The 20751-nt window shown below is 40.7% G+C and overlaps 1 protein-coding gene across 7 annotated transcripts in view; it reads left to right on the top strand.

Annotated features, from left to right (window-relative positions):
• Positions 1–20751, top strand: part of TTLL5 (tubulin tyrosine ligase like 5) — a 138441-nt gene that overhangs the window by 1381 nt on the left and 116309 nt on the right. For all 7 annotated transcript variants that reach the window (XR_004080548.2, XR_004080547.2, XM_031048734.2 and 4 more), the window contains 7 exons: positions 1923–2032; positions 3720–3802; positions 4473–4579; positions 5137–5267; positions 5813–5895; positions 7886–7955; positions 8250–8334. Coding sequence is in view for 5 of the 7 variants with exons in the window: in XM_031048734.2 (XP_030904594.1) it covers positions 1923–2032; positions 3720–3802; positions 4473–4579; positions 5137–5267; positions 5813–5895; positions 7886–7955; positions 8250–8334 (669 nt within the window). In the remaining 2 variants the exon portion in view is untranslated. The remainder of the gene's footprint in view (positions 1–1922; positions 2033–3719; positions 3803–4472; positions 4580–5136; positions 5268–5812; positions 5896–7885; positions 7956–8249; positions 8335–20751) is intronic.

The raw sequence follows: 20751 nt of genomic DNA, 5'->3' as shown, positions 1-20751 counted from the left end.
TGTTATTACTGAGTACTCAGTTGCAAACTGCAGTGACTTAAGGCATTTAGAGGAATGTTGTTTCATACCAGGTAGTTGGTTCACACCTGCCAGACCTTCATGGATGGAGAAGTCTAGAACTGACATTCATCTAGAATGTAGCTGCAACAGTGTGTCTGCATCAAGTGACAAAGGGTCATGCTAGGAATGAATGACTGTTACCTGGAGGATTGAGCCTTACTGCAAATCCTCAGGACAGGCTTAACGTAAACTCACATCTTGTCACTTCAGCTCATTTCCAACTTATGTAAGGCTCTGGCCTGTACTATAAATTCTGGAAGCTTCTTGGGTCCCTTCCAGCCTGAACAGCTACTTAACCCCATGTAGTGAATTTTTCTATTTTATTTTATTTTTTTCTATAGGGCTGGTGAAAGCAGTGCTGTGAAATTAATCTGTCTGGGTGATAATGGTAATAACTTGGTTAGGATGACCAAGGTTACACTTAAGAGTACTTAATTGTCCTAGCATCAGAAACTTGCCCTTTTACATCTGTTCCTGTGTTCTAAGCATGGGAAGTGTTTTGCCTTTTGTAGTTTCTCCAAACCTTTGGTAGTGATTTTGCACTTTCTGTAGACAAATGTTTCTATATATCTCTGCTAGTCTTTTTATTTCTTCTTGTTTGTGTAGATATTCTGCAAATAATAAGCATTCAGAGTTTTATTTGCTTAGGGAGGTTGACAGTTTTTCTTTCTGTGACCTTAGGATTTTATCTAACAGATTGTAAGTGGTCTGTGTTTGTTTGGGTTTTTTTTTTGTGTGTGTGTGTCTGTAATTTCTCTGAGGAGATGATAATTCCCCATATAGTCTTGTTGATTTGGGCAGAACTGATCACTGCATCTCAGAACCTGCAGTGGCTAGCTGGGGGTGTCATTGTTGAATTCTGAGCTTGCATTCTACTGCATCTGGCAGAAATTAAAAAGGAAGAACACACAAGTTTATTTATTGTTCTAGTCTCTCAAACTCCACATGAGTGCCTTTTTGTGTGCTTTAGAGTCCAGGATTACAACCAGGGAACGTGCACTGATTTCCAGCCCTTAAATTGGAGACTGGAATCTGCATTGTAAGGTCTGGTTGGGAATACTGGCAATTATGTTGAACTCAGAATTATAGATTCTGTTTTCAGGCTACAAATCCAAAGAGCTGTAGCTGTGAAAACTCATGGGTTTTCTTACAAATTATATTCAGTAAAATAAATACAGATTAAACAGCACTCTGGCTTAGACTGGCAAGACCAACCCAAAAGAAGGAAGATTCCCTTTATAGTTGAGTATCAAGGGTGTCTAGCTTGTGTGTGTGAGTCAGCACAGGCAGGGTATAGGAGCAACCACAAAGCCACAGCTGAAATGCAAAGAGTAAGCTTATTTTCACTACTTCACCAGCTGGGGGATCCTTGAAGTAGCAGCCAGGCAGAAGCATACAAGTGGGGACACAGGGACTACAGAGCTCAGTCCTTGCTAGAGGATTGCTGAATCTGCTGGTTGTGCCTGTTTTCCTTGGATTCACACAGATGTAGTTTTTGGCACTGTGCTTTGATCTTTCCCACAGCAGGGCAGGAATCTTAGCCATGTTTGATAGGGTGCCTCTAAGTCTATCACAGGGCTATGTTACCTGAACACAGATGTTATACTTGTCAAACACACAAGGACAGACAAATTAGGGTGGTATATGTGTTTTTCTGCACCCCAGCTGCAAGTCACTTAAACACGTTTACCATCTTCCTCGCCAATCTTCCGTTATTTTCATACAGTGTGTTTGCCTTTGTCCTGCCCACAGGCTAGGTGAGCAAGCATGGGCAAGTATGGAGAACTGCTGTGTCCTCATTGTAAGTAACTACTGTGTGTGAGATTTAGCAGTTGTTTATACTGACTGTCCTGCTGTTTCAGAGATCATCCGTGTATCAAGTGGACTGGTGGTGGCTGCAGGCGGATCCCCATCTTAGTCTTTCATGCAGAAGCTATTCTGACCAATGACAGCTACCTTCGCCTAATTGGAGGTAGGTGCCACTGTGTGCCAGCTGTTGGCTTGAAGGCATGAGGTGGAAGTCTCTTACCTTTTTTATTTGCTTCTCTTTATGGTGGGGAAGAGGACATGGTAGGAAGGAAATGACAATCCTCTTTTGTCTTTGAGCAGTGAGGTGGTCAGAAACACTTGACCAGCTGGTAAATGTTTATCATGTCTTTGGGTTGTGAAAGGTGTCTATATGTGCCCCTCCACTGGGTCCTGATGTATTTTGAGTTGGAACTGCTTGCTTGCTTGCAGTTTGAACTTGGAGGCCATGCTAGAACTGATGAAATTTGCTACTCTGTAGCAAAGAACTTAATCACTGCAATGAGTCCTGAGTGGTTTTCACTGCAATGAGTCCTGAGTGGTTTTCACTGGTATATGAAGCAGCCGATCCCACAGTGATAATAACAGTAGTAAGCTGTGGTCAGATCTCTGCATCTACAGCCTCACAACTGCGGGTAAGGCTATAAGAAAAATGATTGCTGCTCTGGCAGCATTTGAGTGAGGAGACCAAACCCATCTAGTGTCAAAAAAGGGAGAGCTTCTAAGAGAGAGTTGTTATAAACAGTCACTGGATTGTGAGAGTTAGTACTTTGTGGGTGTGTACGGCTGGGAGCTCATTCTGGATGTGCTGAGTTGGAGAAAAGCTTAAATCTACTCAGCTTCTTTTTGTGAAGATGATGACACTGCTTTTCTTCTCTTGCTTCTCCCTTTCTTAGGTAATTGGTGCCCTCATTTCTAATATCTTATTCAAGCAGAAATGCTTCTGGCTTATTGGGGTAAGGGGTGGAGAAGGTGATTTGTGTGTGGAAACTCCTGATCCTTTGATGTGAATTAAATACATACTTGAATGGTAACAGAAAAGCTGATGGTAATTATAACTGGTATCTTGACTGGAGTGCAGTGTGTCTGATTTTTCTCAGGAGATAGAGGCTTTTCATGGTTTAAGTCTGCTGCTGAATAGTGCAACTTGTTAAAGTCCCTTGAGCTTTGTCCAGTCCCAGATTATGATGCATTTTACTCTCTTCTTTAGTCTTCCTTTAATTGGTAGAATATATTTCCTGAGGTTTAATTTAATCTTAATTTTTCTATTTTCATTTTGAACCAATTTAAAGTTCCTTTTCCGTGTGATTCTGCTATTTCTTGCTCTGTTTTCTTTGAACTTCTATGCATTGCCACATCCTTTTGTATGGCAACTGGCTTATGAACTTCCTGCTTGCTTTCTGTTAATTTTCCACCTCCAATGCTGCGTACTGCTTTTGTTTTTAAGACCTTCTACTTGGATAGTAATTTTTCTCTTTTTCTTTCCTTGTCTTTTCCTTATTTCCTGCTTTTTTTTGTAGCTTATTTATCAGTAGATCAGTGCAGGTGAATGAGATATGAACAGAATTCAGTGGTTTATTTTGAGTTTTCAAGATCTAAAAAGTGAACATATAGCTAACCATGTCAGTGAGCGGCATGTGGGATGATTACTTTCAGCTAGGAATACAAAACTTTATTAGAGCAAATGCTGAAATCGTGTTTGGAGTGTTACAGAGCAGTCTCTATAAAGAGCTGTTTAAAATGAACCCAAACTGGGCATTTGTTAGGATGTCCTGTATTTTATTTTTGATACTTATCAGGTAGTATAGGCACAGGTGCAGACTCTAATACTGTGTCTCTTGCCCTCTGAACAGAACGCTACCACTTGTCCTATAAGATTGTGCAAGCAGATGGCCGTCTGGTTCGAAGCATTCTGACTGCCCATGGATTCCATGAGGTGAGTGCAACAAACTTCAGCTCTCATTAGGATATTAGAAGTTGCTGTGTTACTCTGCCAGTCAGACAGGCAATATATTGTGATTTGGTCTCTTAAAGAAGCACCCTTTAGCCTTAAGCTTGCAAAATCAGGGAAAAAGATTCTGAAGTTGGCCATGTGTCTTTTCTTGCTTTTAAAGTGTCATCTCACACACCTGGAAAGATTCAAAGGATCTAATCTCAGCTTTTGTGAGCTCACATAAGCACTGGTTTAGTGTTTTACATTTCTCTACTAGCACATGTCTTGCTTTAAAGAATGTCCCATGTGCAGCTAATGACAGTGAGAGATGTGTATATATGGTGGATTTTCTTCTGAATAACACCAAGTTAAGGCATTGGTCTCACAAGTTTCCTGAAGAAATCTAAGATGCTTTAGGATTCATGTTTAAACAGTCTGTAAAAAGAACAAACCCACAAGTTTATTTAGAAAAATATGACATGGTTATTTCCCAGGATTGCTGGACAAGGGTCTGGCTAGAGTTGCCCTAATACTGGAGATGGATAAAGGAGATTTGTCTGAAACAAGAATTGCCTTGTTTGTAGACATAAGGTCACAGTATATAGAACAAGTGTTGGTGCTTTTCATCAGTTCTGTGTTCTTATGTGTGTGATGGTTTTATGTCGCTTTTCAGGCGCAACCTGGTAGCAGCGATTACAATCTCATGTGGACAGGATCACACTTGAAGACCTACTTGCTGCGTTCTCTTACAGATATTCAGAAAGTCAATCACTTCCCTAGGTAAGGCCTTGATACCTTGTTTTGCTGAACACCTTTGTGATGGTTTGCAAAAATCTGAACATGCATAGATCTAAAAAAGGTAAAATCGAGTATGCATGTTACCAAAAAGTCCCAATGCACTGGGCGTCTGCCACATGCTGTCTTCATTCTAAATGATCTTTTTGGGGAGATAGTATGAGAGTTGAAGTGCCTGTCTGTATATGGGATTTGTGTTTTTTTTTTTTGTTGTTTGTTTGTTTTTCCTTTTTCTATATTTGGTGGCATAAGTATTTTGGGCCTTAGCTTCTTAGCTATGGAAATAGTCATATGTCACCTGCAGAAGTTTACAAACACTGTTATAAGAGTTTGCTGTGCTTCAGTCTGTCTTGGGAATGCATATTAATTATGGCCACAGGACAGAGACAATAAAACTGAAGAGTAGTTGCAGGTTAGGCTTTAAACATCTGACAGGGCTACAAATGCTTTAGTAATTAGGACAAAAGGTTGCTGTGTAATGTGTGTAGGGCTGTTTTTTTTGTGTGTCAGGGAAATAATAGTCTCTTGTTTTGGGACTTCAGGTCATATGAACTGACACGGAAGGATAGACTATACAAGAATGTCAGTCGTATGCAGCTGGCCCATGGATTCAAAACATTCCATATCTTACCTCGGACCTTTATCCTCCCAACAGAGTACCAGAACTTCTGCAGTAAGTGAATGGTTGACCTAAAGCAAGATAAATGGGTGGGATAAAGGGAATTATTTTTAGTATCCTAGCCTGTTGAGCATGCCAGTGGTTAAGGCAACAAAATTTGAGAAAGCTGAAAAGACAGTGGAAAAAGCCCACAATTTCTTTGTATAATTTCTACTCTGCTGCTTTCTTCGTGCCTACATAAGTCCTCAAGAAGCTGATGTGGCTTTAAGGGTCCAGAATTGAGCCTTTATGTGCACATTATTGTTGATTATCAACTTTACAATAACTCTAATATGTGGAGTTTCTGAATAGAGAAGTTCCAAAAGGACATATAGAACAAGAAAATTAATCTATCGGCACAGCAGGAGGGACTTTAGGGATGGGCAGTAATAATTGTGGTGAATCCCAGGAGGTAAAATAGAACATCAAAAAAAGTAGACTTTAATTTCCTCATGGAGTTTTCTGAAGCTTTTGCTGTAGACAGCATTCTTGATTCTTGCTCCTCAGTGAATAAGCAAAATGGAAAATGTTTTCAGACTTGTCTGTTTTCTTTTAACCAGGTACCTATTCTAAGGACAGAGGTCCATGGATAGTGAAGCCTGTGGCCTCTTCCAGGGGTCGAGGTGTCTACCTGATAAACAATGTAAGTGTTCAGCAAAAGGACTGTTCTTTAGTAAAATTGTCTGCAGAACTATATCAGCTTCCAGGCAAGGAGTACAGGAACATCTAACCAGACACTGGCCCTGCCCTGGATTTCACTGCATACATTGGTGAGCAGAAGCTGGCAAATTCCTCCTGGGCTTATGTTGTGTAACCAAATGCAGCCTATTTCTTTTTATTCTGTTGTTGTGCAGTCCACTTTCAAGTCTTAGCTTATTAAGAGCAAGTTCATGCTTCCTGGGACAGTTTTTTGGAAGCTATGCTTCTTCGTGTTCTCCTTGTGGCTGACAGTGTAGGCTGGCCTTGAAGGTTTCCAGAACTCTCCTTAGTTGTTTCCCTGTGTGACCTAAACAGTCCCCTTGTCTTCCTCTTCCCTCTGGAAAAGACCAGATAAAAATGAAACCTTCAAATGAAGTATTAGTGTATCAATCTTAGACCTGTGTGCCCTTACTGAGGTGTAATGGGAGTGGTTCTTTGAATTCAACCTGCTGGTTATAGTGTCTTTTGCCCTTTTTGGGCTTTCCAGGGAGTTAAGTTGTCATAGGTAACACGTACATCTTGGCAGGAGCCAAACACATGAGGGGTTTCCAATAAATATTCTCAGCAGCGAAACTGGTGAGTCATTTTGTTTTCACTCACTCGAACCCCTTTAGCATTGTCTGTACTGAAGGGGTCATGCTGCCTCATCTGTTCCCTACTTGGATCATTTCCCATAAAATTTGCCAAGTATATGAGGTAAGTATTTCCAGAGCTGTGCTCAGCTTTTTCTTCGCTTGAAAGAGAGGAATGAGCTCAGGCTTATATGGCAGTCAGCCATGGACTGGGGAAAAGACACTTCTGGGACCAATCTCCCTTTGTGTATATCTGTTCCAGAAACACTTCAGCTGGTTTGGCCCAATAACTTAAATGTCCTTCAATGTGATGCCATTAAGGGAGTGTCTTCTAGAGTCTCATCACAAAAGTGTTTAAAAACATCAACAGAAACCTCCAAAAAAAAAAGAGCAAAGCTTTGGATTTCTCTGATCCATAATAAATCAGTCTGTCACTGTTGTGTGATGTGCTGAGGGAAGTTGACCTTTTTCCCCTCATGTTGTATCTGTGCACTCTGTATGTCTAGGCTTCCTGCTTATTTTGAGATGAACAACAGCTCCTGCTGGTGATGGGGTGAACACAGGCAGGATGATGGGGTTCTCTTCTTTGCCTTCAGCTTGCAAAAGAGCCACATATTTTGCAAGAAACTGTTTGCATGAGTAGTTAAAACTGGTTACAAGAGAAAGTCTCATAAATAGCAAAAAGTAAAAGCTTTTTTCAACAAATCCTGTGACTTTGCAATGTATTTGTCATAGATAGAGCTTTCTGGTTTGAGCTACAAGGGTAGCATCTTCCTGGTGTCATTAGCCTCTGCTGTGAACTGAACGTCATAAGAAGGTATTTACTCATGTAGGCAAAAAGGCTGAATGCCAGCACAGGATCTAGCTGTAAAGATCACAATTTGAGGAGATTGTTTTGTTGTTTTTTTTTCCCCCTGTGTCATTGCTCACCAGCTGAATCCTTCCAGTGTCTTTTTAACCCCTCTGCTATTTTTTTGGTTGAACACTTGAGAAGCAAACTGAGTGACAATTACTTCTTAGATGAGTGTGTTTTCCTGCCTATTATACAATCAACGCCTTATGGCTGTTAAATCTGTATCCCACCCTAAGGAGCACTGAACTGGAAGATTCAATAGCATTATTTTTATTTTTTTTTGTTGTTGTCTTCTTCAGCCATGTAATCACTCCCGGACTTCTGGTTTGGATCTAATTACTTTAAGTATGTTGTGACTGACGGTGGTGTGTGTTCATTTGATTCCGACATAGTTGTTGACACAATGGTTTTAGGAGGAAAAGGCTGGAAAAAATGGTGGTTTTGATCTAGTTGACTTATTCCTAAAGTCTCCTGGTTTTTCCACTCTTGTATTCTTTGTTCTTCTGCAGCCAAGCCAGATTGTCCTGGGAGACAACATCCTGGTTTCTCGTTACATCAGCAACCCCTTGCTCATAGATGGTAAGTATATTTAGGAATTGCTTTTCTCTCTTCCCCCAACACCACACATGAGGACCTCTGCAACCTTTGCAGGAGCTTATGTTGAATAATTGGGTGGTCTATCTTTCTCTGGTATTGGAAAAATGTAACTAGAAAATTCCTTAAAATCTAGAAGCTCTTCAACTGGAAAAGCTTCAGGCACCTATGCCAATAGCAGATAATGGCATATTGCTCTTGGGGTCTGTTGAAGTTCCTCATCTGGATACGATGTCTGAAAGATACTTCAGTCACTGCCTCTTGACAACTGTATTTCAGATTTCAAGTTTGATGTGCGCCTCTATGTTCTGGTTACATCCTATGATCCACTTGTCATCTATCTCTATGAGGAAGGATTGGCCAGGTAGGGAAAATTTCTTCTTTCTCTGTGATCCAGAGATGTTTTGGCTTGCCTCTGTAATCTAGACACAATAGCAAATGAGGGAAGTGCCAGCTGGGGAGTTCTGCGAAGTTTAAATATATGGTACCTCATCATACTGTGTCCATAACTTTATATAGACTATAGGATCTTTAAGTGAGGGACTTTATGACATATATAATAAATAAAGCAAGCTTTCAACTCTTAAATGTTGAACAGCCACACACACTGATTGGTGTTTTCACTTTCAAGGTCGGGTTCTTCTTGAAACTTCTTTGGATTCTTGGTGGTTTTGCACCAGTTATCCATCCTCCCTGGTGAAAGGAATCTAAACATTCTCAATTCCTGCTTAATCCTAAAGACAAAAGCTGTTGGAGTCCTGTTATTTATATTTGCTTTTGTTTTACTACTTTCAGTTGTTCTTCTAAATTTTAGGTCAGTGTTTGTGTTTTCTAGTGTTGAGTAAGTGGGTTTAGACTAGCTCACTGTTCTTATCTGGCAAGATGTCAATTTCCTTTTGCATACAAGTAATGAAAGATACTTAAGATTCCCAGCAGGAACATTTACCTACCAAAAATAAAGAAGTTTAACTAAATACCTGTCTATAGTAACTAGTACATTTGAAATAATTGCCCTCTGAATTTCCAACAGATCATAAATTTAACTGTAGTAGTGTTTGAGAAGAGATCATCATAGAACTGTCTGCAACAGTTTTAAGCTGTTAATTCAGTGTTTAACACTGAATCTTACAAGCACATCTGGTGTACCAGAAAGAATATCCCTGGGTTTCAAGCCTGCGTGGCTCTGACTTAGGCAGATACTAAATCCAACTTGCCTTTATCCAAAGTGGATACTGGATCCCAAAGGATATATTAATAATGATCCCAGAAGAAATATCCTCCTTTAAATTGGCAAGTGGATCCCCTTCAGTTGTATTGTGCTGTGCCCCTGCCTGCAAACACATTGTTTCCCTAAAGGAGAACAGGAAGGGGTAGCTCATCTTGGTTAGTGGAAAACTTGACAACTATATTCACTTTAGAAAAGGAGCCTTAAACATGCCTGGCATGTAAGCCTTTACTCTTGGGAATCAGCAATCAAATTATTAATTGCTAATATTGAATGTTAGTGGCAAATGAAGAGGGAAACAATACTGTTGGTTGAATATGAATAGATTGCTAGGATGCTCTGAAAATGGGGAGTGCATAGCAGGCCTCCCAGATACGATTTGCACCGTTCTTGGTGTGTTACAGATAGTTCTGCTGATCTTGTTATAACTGAGTTTACTTCTGGAAAAATCCATCTGTGTAAGAGGCAAATGATCTACTCTGGGGCCAGTGTGCAAAGTCTATGATAAATAGCATTTTTGTCTCTGACAGTAGAATAACATGTTTTGCTTGAGAATCCAGTGGCTTCATGTTTCTTGCCTCTCACCAGCTGAATTTGCGTGTTCCATGTAGAAGAGGACTGTTTTGTAAAGTTGGTGATCTCTGCCAGAAAAAGAGTGCTATTGGGAAACCGTAAGATGTAATGATCTTTAAAAGGAGCAGACTTCACATAAAACATAGACATGATGTTTGATTAGATACTTCCTTAGGTCTGATTTCTCTTTGCACAGTTAAGCTTGTCAAGACGTGATGTAGAAGGGACAAAGGGAGAGCAGTGGATGGCATGGCTTAAGACCTGAGCACTCAAATGGCCCCTGTAAAATTACTTTTCAGTTGAGTCCTTTTGAGTGATAGGTAGAAACTTACTGCAACCAAGTAAGTTTTCTTTCTGGGCATCCATCCAAAAGCATTCTTCTTAATACTTCTGGACTCTCCATCTGGGTAAGATCCCATGTGGCAGTAGTATTTGTAAATCACTTTTCAGTGTTCCAAAATCCTTAAGTCTTAAATGTGTTTAGATTCCATTTGTTTAATCTATAATCAAAGCTAGAGCACGTGTTGTCCACATACATGACAAGTAGAACGTATGTTCAGGACACCACAGTATTACTAATGATACTTAGTCTTTCCTTCAAATTGCATCCCATCTTACAGCTCTCTGTGAGAGGCAGCTTGTATATGGAGACTATGATTCTATGCATGGTTTTGGAAATATGCATATTGTTGCATCTTGGCATTAATTTATTTAAGTTGGCTAATTGTTATACAGAATAGTATTTGCTGCTTGCATATGTCTTTTTACTTGCCTAAATTATAATTTAAATGTGGCACTTGGTATCTTAATGCTGCTCTGTGATATGGTGAGCTCTACCAGTATGACTGCAGGACTGGTGTAGAGGGAATAATGAGATGTTATCCTTGGTCAAAGGACAGTCCCGACTCTGGAGCATAGCTATAGTTCTGTTACTGAACTTCAGCTGCTCACCAGACAATTTCAGCTGTAGCGTCTGCTATGGCTAAAGGCTTGTAGCAAAACTTATAGTTGAAGGCTTTCAGATTAAAAGTATAAACTTATTCCAATCAATATCTTTACGCTAAAGATTTTCCCTTCTTCTATGGCTGTAGAGTTGGTATGTTTGTGCAGCATGTGCTGGCAAGCTCTCGTTTCTCATGCTTGAGTGCTGTTCTCTAGAGGTTCACAGAAAACTTTAGGTGGGCTGTTCTGTATGGCCTCCAGATGGCACCAATAGCCCTTAGTTTTAGTGTTTTGGATTTTCCCGTACCGTTTTCAAATTTGGTGGAGAGGTAAGGAACCTGGAGCTACTGGATTCTGGCTTCCTGTGTTGCTTTTCTGCTTTCTATTTAATAGTTTAGGTTAAGTGCTGTGAGAGACCCTTTTATTGCCTTACACAGTGTGATGCTATGGTTTAAAGCTAGGCTGAAATTTTAACTGTGCAGGGAGGGAGAAATGATTTAATGACTGTGAGTGAAGCTGGTTTTTATTCTTAAGAAAAAAAAAAAACAAAAAAGACACTGCTTGAAAGTGGAAGCAATTTGAAGCAGAGAACTGGGAGGTAAGATCAGGGCCTGTAATTAGTGGTCGTATTGAAGCAATCTGAGGGGAAACCCACCAGCAGACAAGAAGAATCGTTTTTTCAGGACCTCCACTAGTGCTGTGGTGCGCTATGGTGACTTCCATGTTTTGAGTTTGCTTTTTGAAGGTAGGTAGTTTCTGAAGTATAGTCAGCGTGACCTCCTGGGTTGTTCTTTTAAGTTTCTTTTCCCCTTTTTCTTAGTCTGGCTGAAAGGTTATGTTCCTCTGTAGTGTTATGCTTTGCATATTCCAAGTAGAAGGGGAACATAACTATTTCAGTGAGCTGATGACATCTGCCACAAGAGGAGTGCTCTTGGGAAACCGTTGAATGTAATGATCTTTAAAGGGAACAGACTTTAACACACACTTGTGATGTTTGATTAGATACTTCCTTAGGTCTGGTTTCTCTTGTCACAGCTAGACTGTTCATGATATAATCTAGAGTGGAATTGGAGGCTTCAGTGCTGAGAAGAAAGGGGTTATGAATCCAGTACTTGTAACTTGTGTCTCACTCTCCACATGGAAGACTGTAGAAAATGTTTCCTTTGAGGAAGCCCCTAAAAGAATATTGGGTAGAAGTTAGGTAGTGCTGATGCTGAGTAGGTTGCTTTTGTAGCCATTTCCACCTGGAATAAGCTCTGTTTAATAGAGATGGAGTCTTAGGTCAGCAGAGTCAGGTATCAGGCTTCTGTAGAGTTACTAAGTATAGTATCAGTGAATGTGCTCTATATTATAAACATTCATTACAATACTACTTTTCTGGTATTGCCTCCCTCAAACTCTATCAAACTTCCTCTTGCATAATTTGGACCTGATTCACCTCTAGAAGTAATGCTGCTAATAGATTCATTTGTGGATATTCAGTGATCTGTTTGGAGGGAGTGGGGTGGTTGGTTTTGTTTTTTGTTTTTTCCTTCTTGAAGCATGAGATAACACTGAAGCGGTACTTAAGGCATAAAGCAGCACTAGGTGACTTAACATCCTTGTCTGTTGGATTAAAAAAAGTGGTGTTGAACAGTTTTCTAGTACATACTTAAAAAGTAGACAGTGTGCTGCTGTACATCTGTTAAGATGGCAGATATTTCATAATCTGGAGCTGGAAAGGGCAATTGTATAGATTGGCTATCTGTGACTCACATCCTGGAGAAATGCAGCTGGGACCTTTTCATCAAAGGTATGGGCTGGGAGAATGAGATGGTCTTGGAAAGCTTGGTCTGAGGTAGTTGCAGTCTAAGAGTACAGCATACGCTAGGATCTGCTTGGCTGGAGAGCAGCTCTGTGAAAAGGGACCTGGGCATCATGGTGGACAAGAAGCTAAATATGAGTGAACAGTGTGCAGCTGTGGCAAAGACAGACAACAGGATGCTGGGGTACATCAACGAGGCATCACCAGTGGAGATAAAGATGGCATTATCTCAGTACTTGTCAGGCTACATCTGGGATATTGTGTTCAGTTTTTGTCCCCACTATACAAAAGAAATATGGCCAGGCTGGAGAGGGTCTGGAGAAGAGCCACAAAGGTGGTCAAAGGACTGGGAAGCCTCCCGTGTGAGGAAAGGCTGAGAGAGCTGGGTTTGTTCAGTCTTGAGAAAAGAAGGCTCAGGGGAGACCTTATCACCATGTTCCAGTATTTAAAGGGTGGCTACAAAGGAGATGGAGACTCCCTTTTTAAAAAGAATTGCATGGGAAAGATGAGGGCATAATAGGCACAATTTACTCCTGGGGAGATTCTGATTGGACAAGAGGAGGAAAATTTTTCACAATGAGAACAATCAGTCCTGAGGGAACTGGCAGATGAAGTTTCCAAGCCATTATCTGTCGTATTTGAGAAGGCACAGCAGTCTGATGAAGTTCTTGCTGACCAGAAGAGGGCTAATATAACTCCCATTTTTAAAAAAGGAAAACCTGAAAAACTGCAGACCAGTCAGTCTTACCTTGGTGCCCAGCAAGACTGTGGAGCAGATCCTCCTGGAAACTGTGCTAAGGCACATGGAAAGTGAGGAGGTGGTTGGTGAGAGTCAGCATAGCTTCAGTAGGGCCAAATTGTGCCTGGCAAACTTGACGGCATTCTACAACAGGATGACAGCATTGGTGGATAAGGGAAGAGTGACTGATGCCATCTACCTGGACTTGAGCAAAGCATTTAGTACTGTCCTGCATGACATCCTTGCCTCTGCACTGGAGAGGCGTGGATTTGTTGGGTGGACAACTTACTGGATAAGGAGTTGGCTGGGTAGTCACACTCAGAGTTGTGGTCCCATCCCTGTCAGTGTTCAAGGCCAGATGGGATGAGGCATTGAGCAACCTGATCTAGTGGAAGGTGTCCCTGCCCATAGCAGGGGGGTTGGAATCAGGTTATCTTTAAGGTTGCTTCCAATCCAAACTATTCTGAGTTGTTCCTGTGAACTATTTGAGTAATTTTCTCCATCCATTTCTCCAGAGTTAAAGAAGCTCTGCAATCATAGAGATATTACCAAAAGCTCTTTTTATATTTAGTTACTGCCTTACAAGCTTCGGCTCCTATTCATACTCAGTTACTAACTGATATCTCGGGTGGATGCTGTGAAAAATACTCATGTTAGAGGAAGGGGTTGTGATGGTGTCTAGACTTCTGGTTTCTGTCCTGTACTCCAAGGGAACTGTGTCACAGGTTGCTTTTTGGAGTCCAGAACTTATTAGTGTTAAAAATTGAAATATCTGTATATTTCCTCTATCAGTTCTAGTCCATTGAACAATTGTCTTAATGTGTCTTGTTTCTTCCTGATTTTAACAGCAGTTAATGGGAACCAAGAAGAGAATTGAATGGTCCAGACAACTTTTTATGTCACATTAGTTCCCTAAACAAAGTGGTGGTTAATAGACTAACAGGGAAGCCAAAGTCTAGTACATGGGAAGGGGAGAGAAGAGGGTCTGAGAATGTGACTTCAGGCATAAGATGTGTAGAATGTGCTTATAGAAACACCACACTGGTTATTTCCAGGGTATTTAGGTAGGAACTCTGTGTGCAGCCATGGAAAAGGCTATCATAATGTGTGCTTTTTCCATGACCCCTTTTTGAGAGAAAAAGGATTATCTCTCCTTTTCACTTGAGGGTCTTTTTAATTCTCCACCTCCTTTTCCAGGCCCCGGTGAGATGTCTCAAATAACCATTCCAGAGCTGCCAAGTTTCATGCAAAACCATGTAACATCTTATGTAAATATTTAATGATCCAGTTATATATTTCCAAAATGACTTGCATATGATAAACTTTACCTTGTGGTCAGATAATTTCGTGAAGTGATGCTGGGGATAAGGCAAAGAGCTGTGTACAACCCCTTGGGTAGTGTTCTCCCTGAATGCATGGTAGTGAAAGGGTAGGTTATTTGGGTTAAGAAGGTGTAGTGTGTGGGTTAGGGTCCAGTCCAAGTTTGACGTGGTGTGGTGGATTTGGGAATTTCTGGAGGTAAGTGTGGGCTCTGTAACATGTTTTGCAGATTGCTAAGTCAACAGGGAAAAGTGCTGCATCTCGCTTGTGTAGTAGGTGGCTTGCTGAAGGTGGGGGTCAAGCTTGCTTGTCAGACTTATAGTGAACTTTTAAAACTTGGGGAGGGAAGGCAGTAATCTGTCAGGATCTGAATGCCATAGGTGACTTTAGGTGACTTTTAACAGGGGAAGTCAGAGGTGTGACAGGGAGGCAGAGAGCTGGGATGCCTCTGGGTGATGTACTGTTAAGTCTGGAGGTTGAGAGCACTTCTGGATTCTGAAGGAACTAGTAAGGAGTTCTTCCTTGATTTGCTGTTCTTGCTGTCACTACTGCTACCTTGGAGCTTGCTTTTTGATTACTCTTTCCCTCTCTCTGATCCAAGAGAAAGTGCAGCCAGAGGAAAGGCAAAGGTGCTGTTGTACAGAGAGTAAGCTCCATAGCACTGTGTAGTTGCTGGTAAAAGGAACTGGTTGTTGTCTTTGGCCAAGCTGGTGTGCACCTGTGTGGCTTGGCTGTGACTAGCTGAGACATGGGCAGGTGTGTCAGAACAATTGAGTAGACCTGTGTCCCTTCTCTAGTCTTAAGTTTTGGACTTCGAAGTGAAGGGCATATCCTCTCTCCTGCTATGGAAAGAGAAGCTGCAGTGAAAGGGAGGGAGGTTGCCAGGGCTGTTCACAATACCACTGCTGCTTCTACTATTGCTGCTGCCAGCGAGGCTGTATTGTTGGCAGCAGTTTGTGTGGAAACTGAACTGTGTACAGCCAACCTCAGTTTAACCTTTCCAATTTCCATTTCCAGTTTTGGGGTAGAAGATGTCCCACAGTATTTCTATTTAGAGGCTTTTGGAATCTAATCTCTTGTGTATCATCTTAGTAGGTGTCCTTAATTTTTTTAACTAATCCCTTTCCTCAGGTTTTAAAAAGACAGGATTCGTTAGATGGGGAGGATCTTTGGGAGAAGGGAAATGTAGTAAGGCCAGGGAAACAAGTTAATGAAAGTGAATATCTTTGATATCACTTGTTACTCAGTTTAGAAAGTAAATAGAAGCAGTATGTAACATAAAGATGGAGGAAGCATTTCCTGTGTTCTTGCTGCTGTGAGCTCTATTATCTCTATGTGTTATCTATCACAGAGGTGACCCATGTTAATGCTGTGATAGGGGACCATTCCTCCTGTGTCTTTTGGCTGTTTCCCCAGCCTATGTCAAGTCCATTGCCTGGTAAAAGAGAGCTCAGTCAACACAGGGGAAATCCAACTTTGGAAACTTACAAGAAGCTGCATTATGAGAAATCAAATCTGAATTTAGGCCAAAACAGAGTTGATATCCTTTGGATGGTGGCTACAGAACAGAGATCCACTCTTTTCTTGGTTACCTCTGTAATGTTTCACATTGTGAACAATAAGAAGTGCTATTTTAGATGAATGGTCTAAAAGAATGGTCAGAAGAATGCACTGAAGTGGCAGGAAGATTCCTGTCTAGTAGTGGAAAATTTCATCTGTTCCTATATTTTTTTTCCACTTGACAAGCCTTACAGGAAAATTCTTTGTAAAAAGAGCAATGTAGGTCCAGTTGTTGACCCATTCAGACCACACACACTTAACTACCAGCAATACACAGTAGTGTTGTTTGGTCTCTGCAAGGTCTGTGGAGTAGTCCAGAACTTGGAGAAGATCAGATCACAGTGGGGGGAAATAATAGCTGCTTGAAGCAGAGCAGTAAGAGGTTGTGTTAGTGAGCAGAAGACAGTGTTTTGAGGAGTTTCACATGATGAAATAGCCTCTGTTGGCTGAAGGTGCACCTCCACACGTGGACAGTCCATCTTCCAGTTTAGGAATACTCTTGGATTCCTGGCTGATTGCATGCTCCCACATAGCAGTGCCCTCGAGTAATGCTTTGGCTAGGAAACAGTCCTATCCTGGCAGATGATGAACTAGACACAGTTATTTGTGCCTTCATCATTCTTTGGCTGGGTTATAGGAATATGAGATACCTGGGCATGAAGCCTTTAGTGCTTAGGAAAATAGCTCGTGCAGAATGTTGTAGCATGTGCTTGTGCTAAATTGTGTTACTGGGAAAACATCAGGCTTGCCCTTTATTTTCTGTGCCATCTTACCATGTAGTCTGTATAAATTGCTTTTAGGATCTTGGCCCTTTCAGGTGACGGACATTCTATTCTTAGAACTGACCAGGAACTGGAAAAGAGAGAGGCACAGAATGAAATTGCCAGAAGAGGGGGGACCCCCCTGAGGCAAATAGCTGAAAGAATGCCCCTTCCCTGCCCCCTCAAGCCAAATTGTCAAAAGAGCAGGGTCTCTGGAATGAAATTGTCCAAAGAGTGGTGCACCCTGAACAAAATCATCCTCTGAAAGATTGTAAGGTATCTCAAGAATTTATACTGATCTCGGGTTAACACCTAGAAAAATTTAGAGGGGTTGAAGTTGTCCTACTTTTCACTCTTACTGTAAGCCCTTTCCTCTAACTTTAATGTCTCTAGAAATAATTTGTAAATTTCTGTTGAAGTAAGACCTTCTGTAGAATGCATGTCTCCTGGCTTTCCTGCCCAGAACAAGTGTGGTGGATGAGTAGCTTTGTTACTACAGTGGAGGAAAGGTACAGTGTAGTATGTAAAGCTGTAGAACTAGAGTGTGAAGGTCACTAGCTACTCTTCCAGTAGTAGTAATACTCTTCCATCCCAAGCAAGTATGAAACACAGTGCAAAGGGTGTGTGCACTATTGCCAGTGTTGTACTTGTGATGTATCACTCCTCTAACATCCAGAGGCTTTTGATAGAGGCTCTAGAAATAAATTGCATTTCCATTTGCAGACTTGTGGTTGAGGCTAGTAAGGCTGTCAAACCAGCTCTGGGAGAATGTATTAAGCTGGTGTTAGATACTGTTGTTTAAAGCTTAGGCTTTTTTGATAATTGTTTTGAGTCATTAAATGTTTTGGTTTTGTTTTTTTTTTTTTTTAATGCATTGCTGAACTAGCCCATGATATCCCTTAAGATAACAGCATCCTAGTAGAAGAGAAAGTTTATATACTGAGGGCTCTAGAAGCCATCTAGAAATCCCTTTTGAATAATTAGTTCCTATGGAAAAGTAAATTCTATGGGTGTGGAGCTCAGACCACCTAAAAATTAAGGATGGTCTCTGTAGTAAGAAGCTAATGCAAACATTTGCAAGTCAAGGAAATTCTGTTGTTTAGATGTATTGTCTATGTTTGCCACGGGTTCATATCGTCATATTTCTGATGATGTGCATACTTGAAAAAATAAGAAGCAGATGAGCATGATGAACCTAATTGCCCTCTGCTTCATGAAATACCCACAGCTTTCTGCAGTAGCTTGCTGCTTGTGCTCAGGATCTTCCAAGATCTGGCTGAAAGCACATTATCATCAAGTGCTATTTCAGTGCTAAATCCTGGAAAGTTACAGTTAAACTGAAAAGAAATTCAAATATTTTAAGCTTTGGAAATGTTTCTTTTTTTTTTTCTCCTTCTCTTACCTGTGTATTTAAGGAAAGATATAATCTGATGAGTACTTCATGGATTTGCTAGTATAGTTCTTCAGAGAGTGCTAGTTCTACAGTGGCTACCAAGTGAGGGCAGTAGTGGCTTCATTTTCACTGAGAAATTAGATTTTTTTTTTTTTAGTCATTTCTAAAGGAAGGAATTTTTCTGTGTAACTTGCTAGATATCCTGGTATAGTTCAGCTTCTGAACTACAGAAACTAATAGGGAACGGATGAAGAGATATGACAATAAAGCTAACTAGAGATGTATTCTTTTCTGGACATTAACTCAGTTCCACAGACAGATGCTCCAAATTCCCCTCTGTCTTTCCTTCCTCCGTTTTTTCCTGAGCACTGCTTTCCCTTTCCTGCTTTGGGGCTTCATCCAAATCTACTCTTCTTTTCTTGCAACTAACCCTGCTCTTCTCTGTACTTCCTTTCCCTCTTGCCAGGGCTTCTTACTATATTGTATGTCTGACTTCCTTTTTACACTTTCTTTACCCCTTTTCTCTCTTTAAGACATTGGCATCTTGTGGTATAGGAAGATGGTCAGAGTGAAAAAGGTTTGAGTTTTTATTTGGGTTTGGGTTTTTTCCCTGTTAGTTTTTTTTGTGTGTGTTTTGGGGTTTTTTTTTTTTTTTGAGCTAGAACATGCTCGCTGTTATGAGTTGTAGTGATTAACAGTGGCTTATGCTGGCCATTCTCCCAACTAGATGCCCTGGGTTCTGCCCTCAATCTTTTGATTTAAAGATTTTTTTTCTTCAAAGTCTGAGGCTTAAAATACACATCGAAAGGGGAATTGTTTACATGCGGAATCAGGAAGTTATTGCAGTTGAACTGGATGATCATTTTAGGTCCTTTCCAACTAGAACTGTTCTGTGATGTTATATACAACTTGTTGGCATGCCCATGACTGGATATAGGTTTTGCTAATGTCCCCACAAATAATATTATACTCTACTTAATGCTTGATTAATTCTTTTTTATTTTCTTTGTTTTTTTTTTTTTTTCTTTTAAGATGTTTTGTGGCCTGCTCCTAGAATGGAGTCACTGCCCTCTTTCTGTTCTGACTGCATCCTAACTCTCTGTTATGTCTGAAAGAGAGTGTACCTGCATCTGATTGAAAGTTAATTGGTATCTTTCTGTATTTGCTCAAGTGGCTATTCAGTCAGATCTATGAAGTGACCTGTCTTGCCTGTAGCTATGTAATTTCTGGAGCAGATTGAGTAGCTGGAGTGTGCAGCTGGGTGGGTGATGAGCTTTCACCTGCAGTGCATCTTTAGATTGACAAAGGCTGATGGTGCAACTGCACGCTTTAGAAAACAGCTTTTGCACAAGATGTAATTCTAAACATTTTAAATCAGTACAGCTATCAACAAAAAGTCCTGCACTCTTCCTGGCTGTTGTTTTCATTCTCATGTTGACCCTTTAATTTCTTGTCACAGGTATATATAATCAGTTCTTATCACTGCACAGTGTAAACTGGAATGGATGGGTAGCATGGGTAGCTGTACTAGCAGGTGATTGTAGGAAGTTCTTTTTCCGTTCCTCCCAGAAGCTTATATTTTTTCAGCATTCATTCAATCTCCCCTTGGAAGTGTGCTATTGATAAGTTTACTATTTAAATTGCTTCAGTGCAATTTTGAGCTATATTCCTGTTGTCATTTAGGGACTTGTGATGTTCATTGTATTGTGTTACCACAAACATTTCTGTAGTCATGCAGGGAACTAGTCTGATAAATAGCTTAGCACAAAAGGCTGGTTTTAGATGGCTTCTGTGCAGGAGAGATACTCTTGTGCTCATATGTTGCAGGTAAAATGAAGGTGGATAGTTGAGGACAGAGAGTACAGATAGCTTAAGTCTGTGTAGCCACTGTGGGGGGTGAAGCTTATCAAGTTACAGCTTTGTAGCTGGATCAGGGAGTTGATCTACCTTTGTCCTTTCATACCCTTCTCACACCATAGAATCACAGAACAGTTAAGGTTGGAAAGGACCTTAATATCATCTATTTCCAACCCCCCTGCTATGGGCAGGGACACCTCACACTAAGCCATGTCACCCAAGGCTTTGTCCAGCCTAGCCCTGAACACTGCCATCCCTCAACACACTCATGCAAAAACTCTACTCTAGCTCTCCCAAAAAAGCCCAACCAAAACCCAACCAAACAAAACAATGACAAAACAACAACAGCAAAAACAACAAAGCCTCCAAACCCACCACAGACAAAATCAACAACAAACAAATGAAATGAACCAAAGAAAAGACCCAAACAAATGCCAACCAAAACCAACCAACCAAAAACAAAACCCCAAAACTAAAAATCCATCAACCACCTTACAAATCAAAATCCTGGGCTATTTTTCAGTTGGATCAATTTATTGACTCATTTTAACAGAAACATCCATGACAGTAATGTATGGCTAAGGGAGCGGTGATGGGGTACTTGGTT

The sequence above is a fragment of the Melopsittacus undulatus genome, chromosome 4, assembly GCF_012275295.1.
Source record: "Melopsittacus undulatus isolate bMelUnd1 chromosome 4, bMelUnd1.mat.Z, whole genome shotgun sequence".
Classification (NCBI taxonomy): Eukaryota; Metazoa; Chordata; class Aves; order Psittaciformes; family Psittaculidae; genus Melopsittacus; species Melopsittacus undulatus.
The sequence above is the reverse complement of the archived record's forward strand: the minus strand, read 5'-3'. Positions and strand labels throughout refer to the sequence as shown.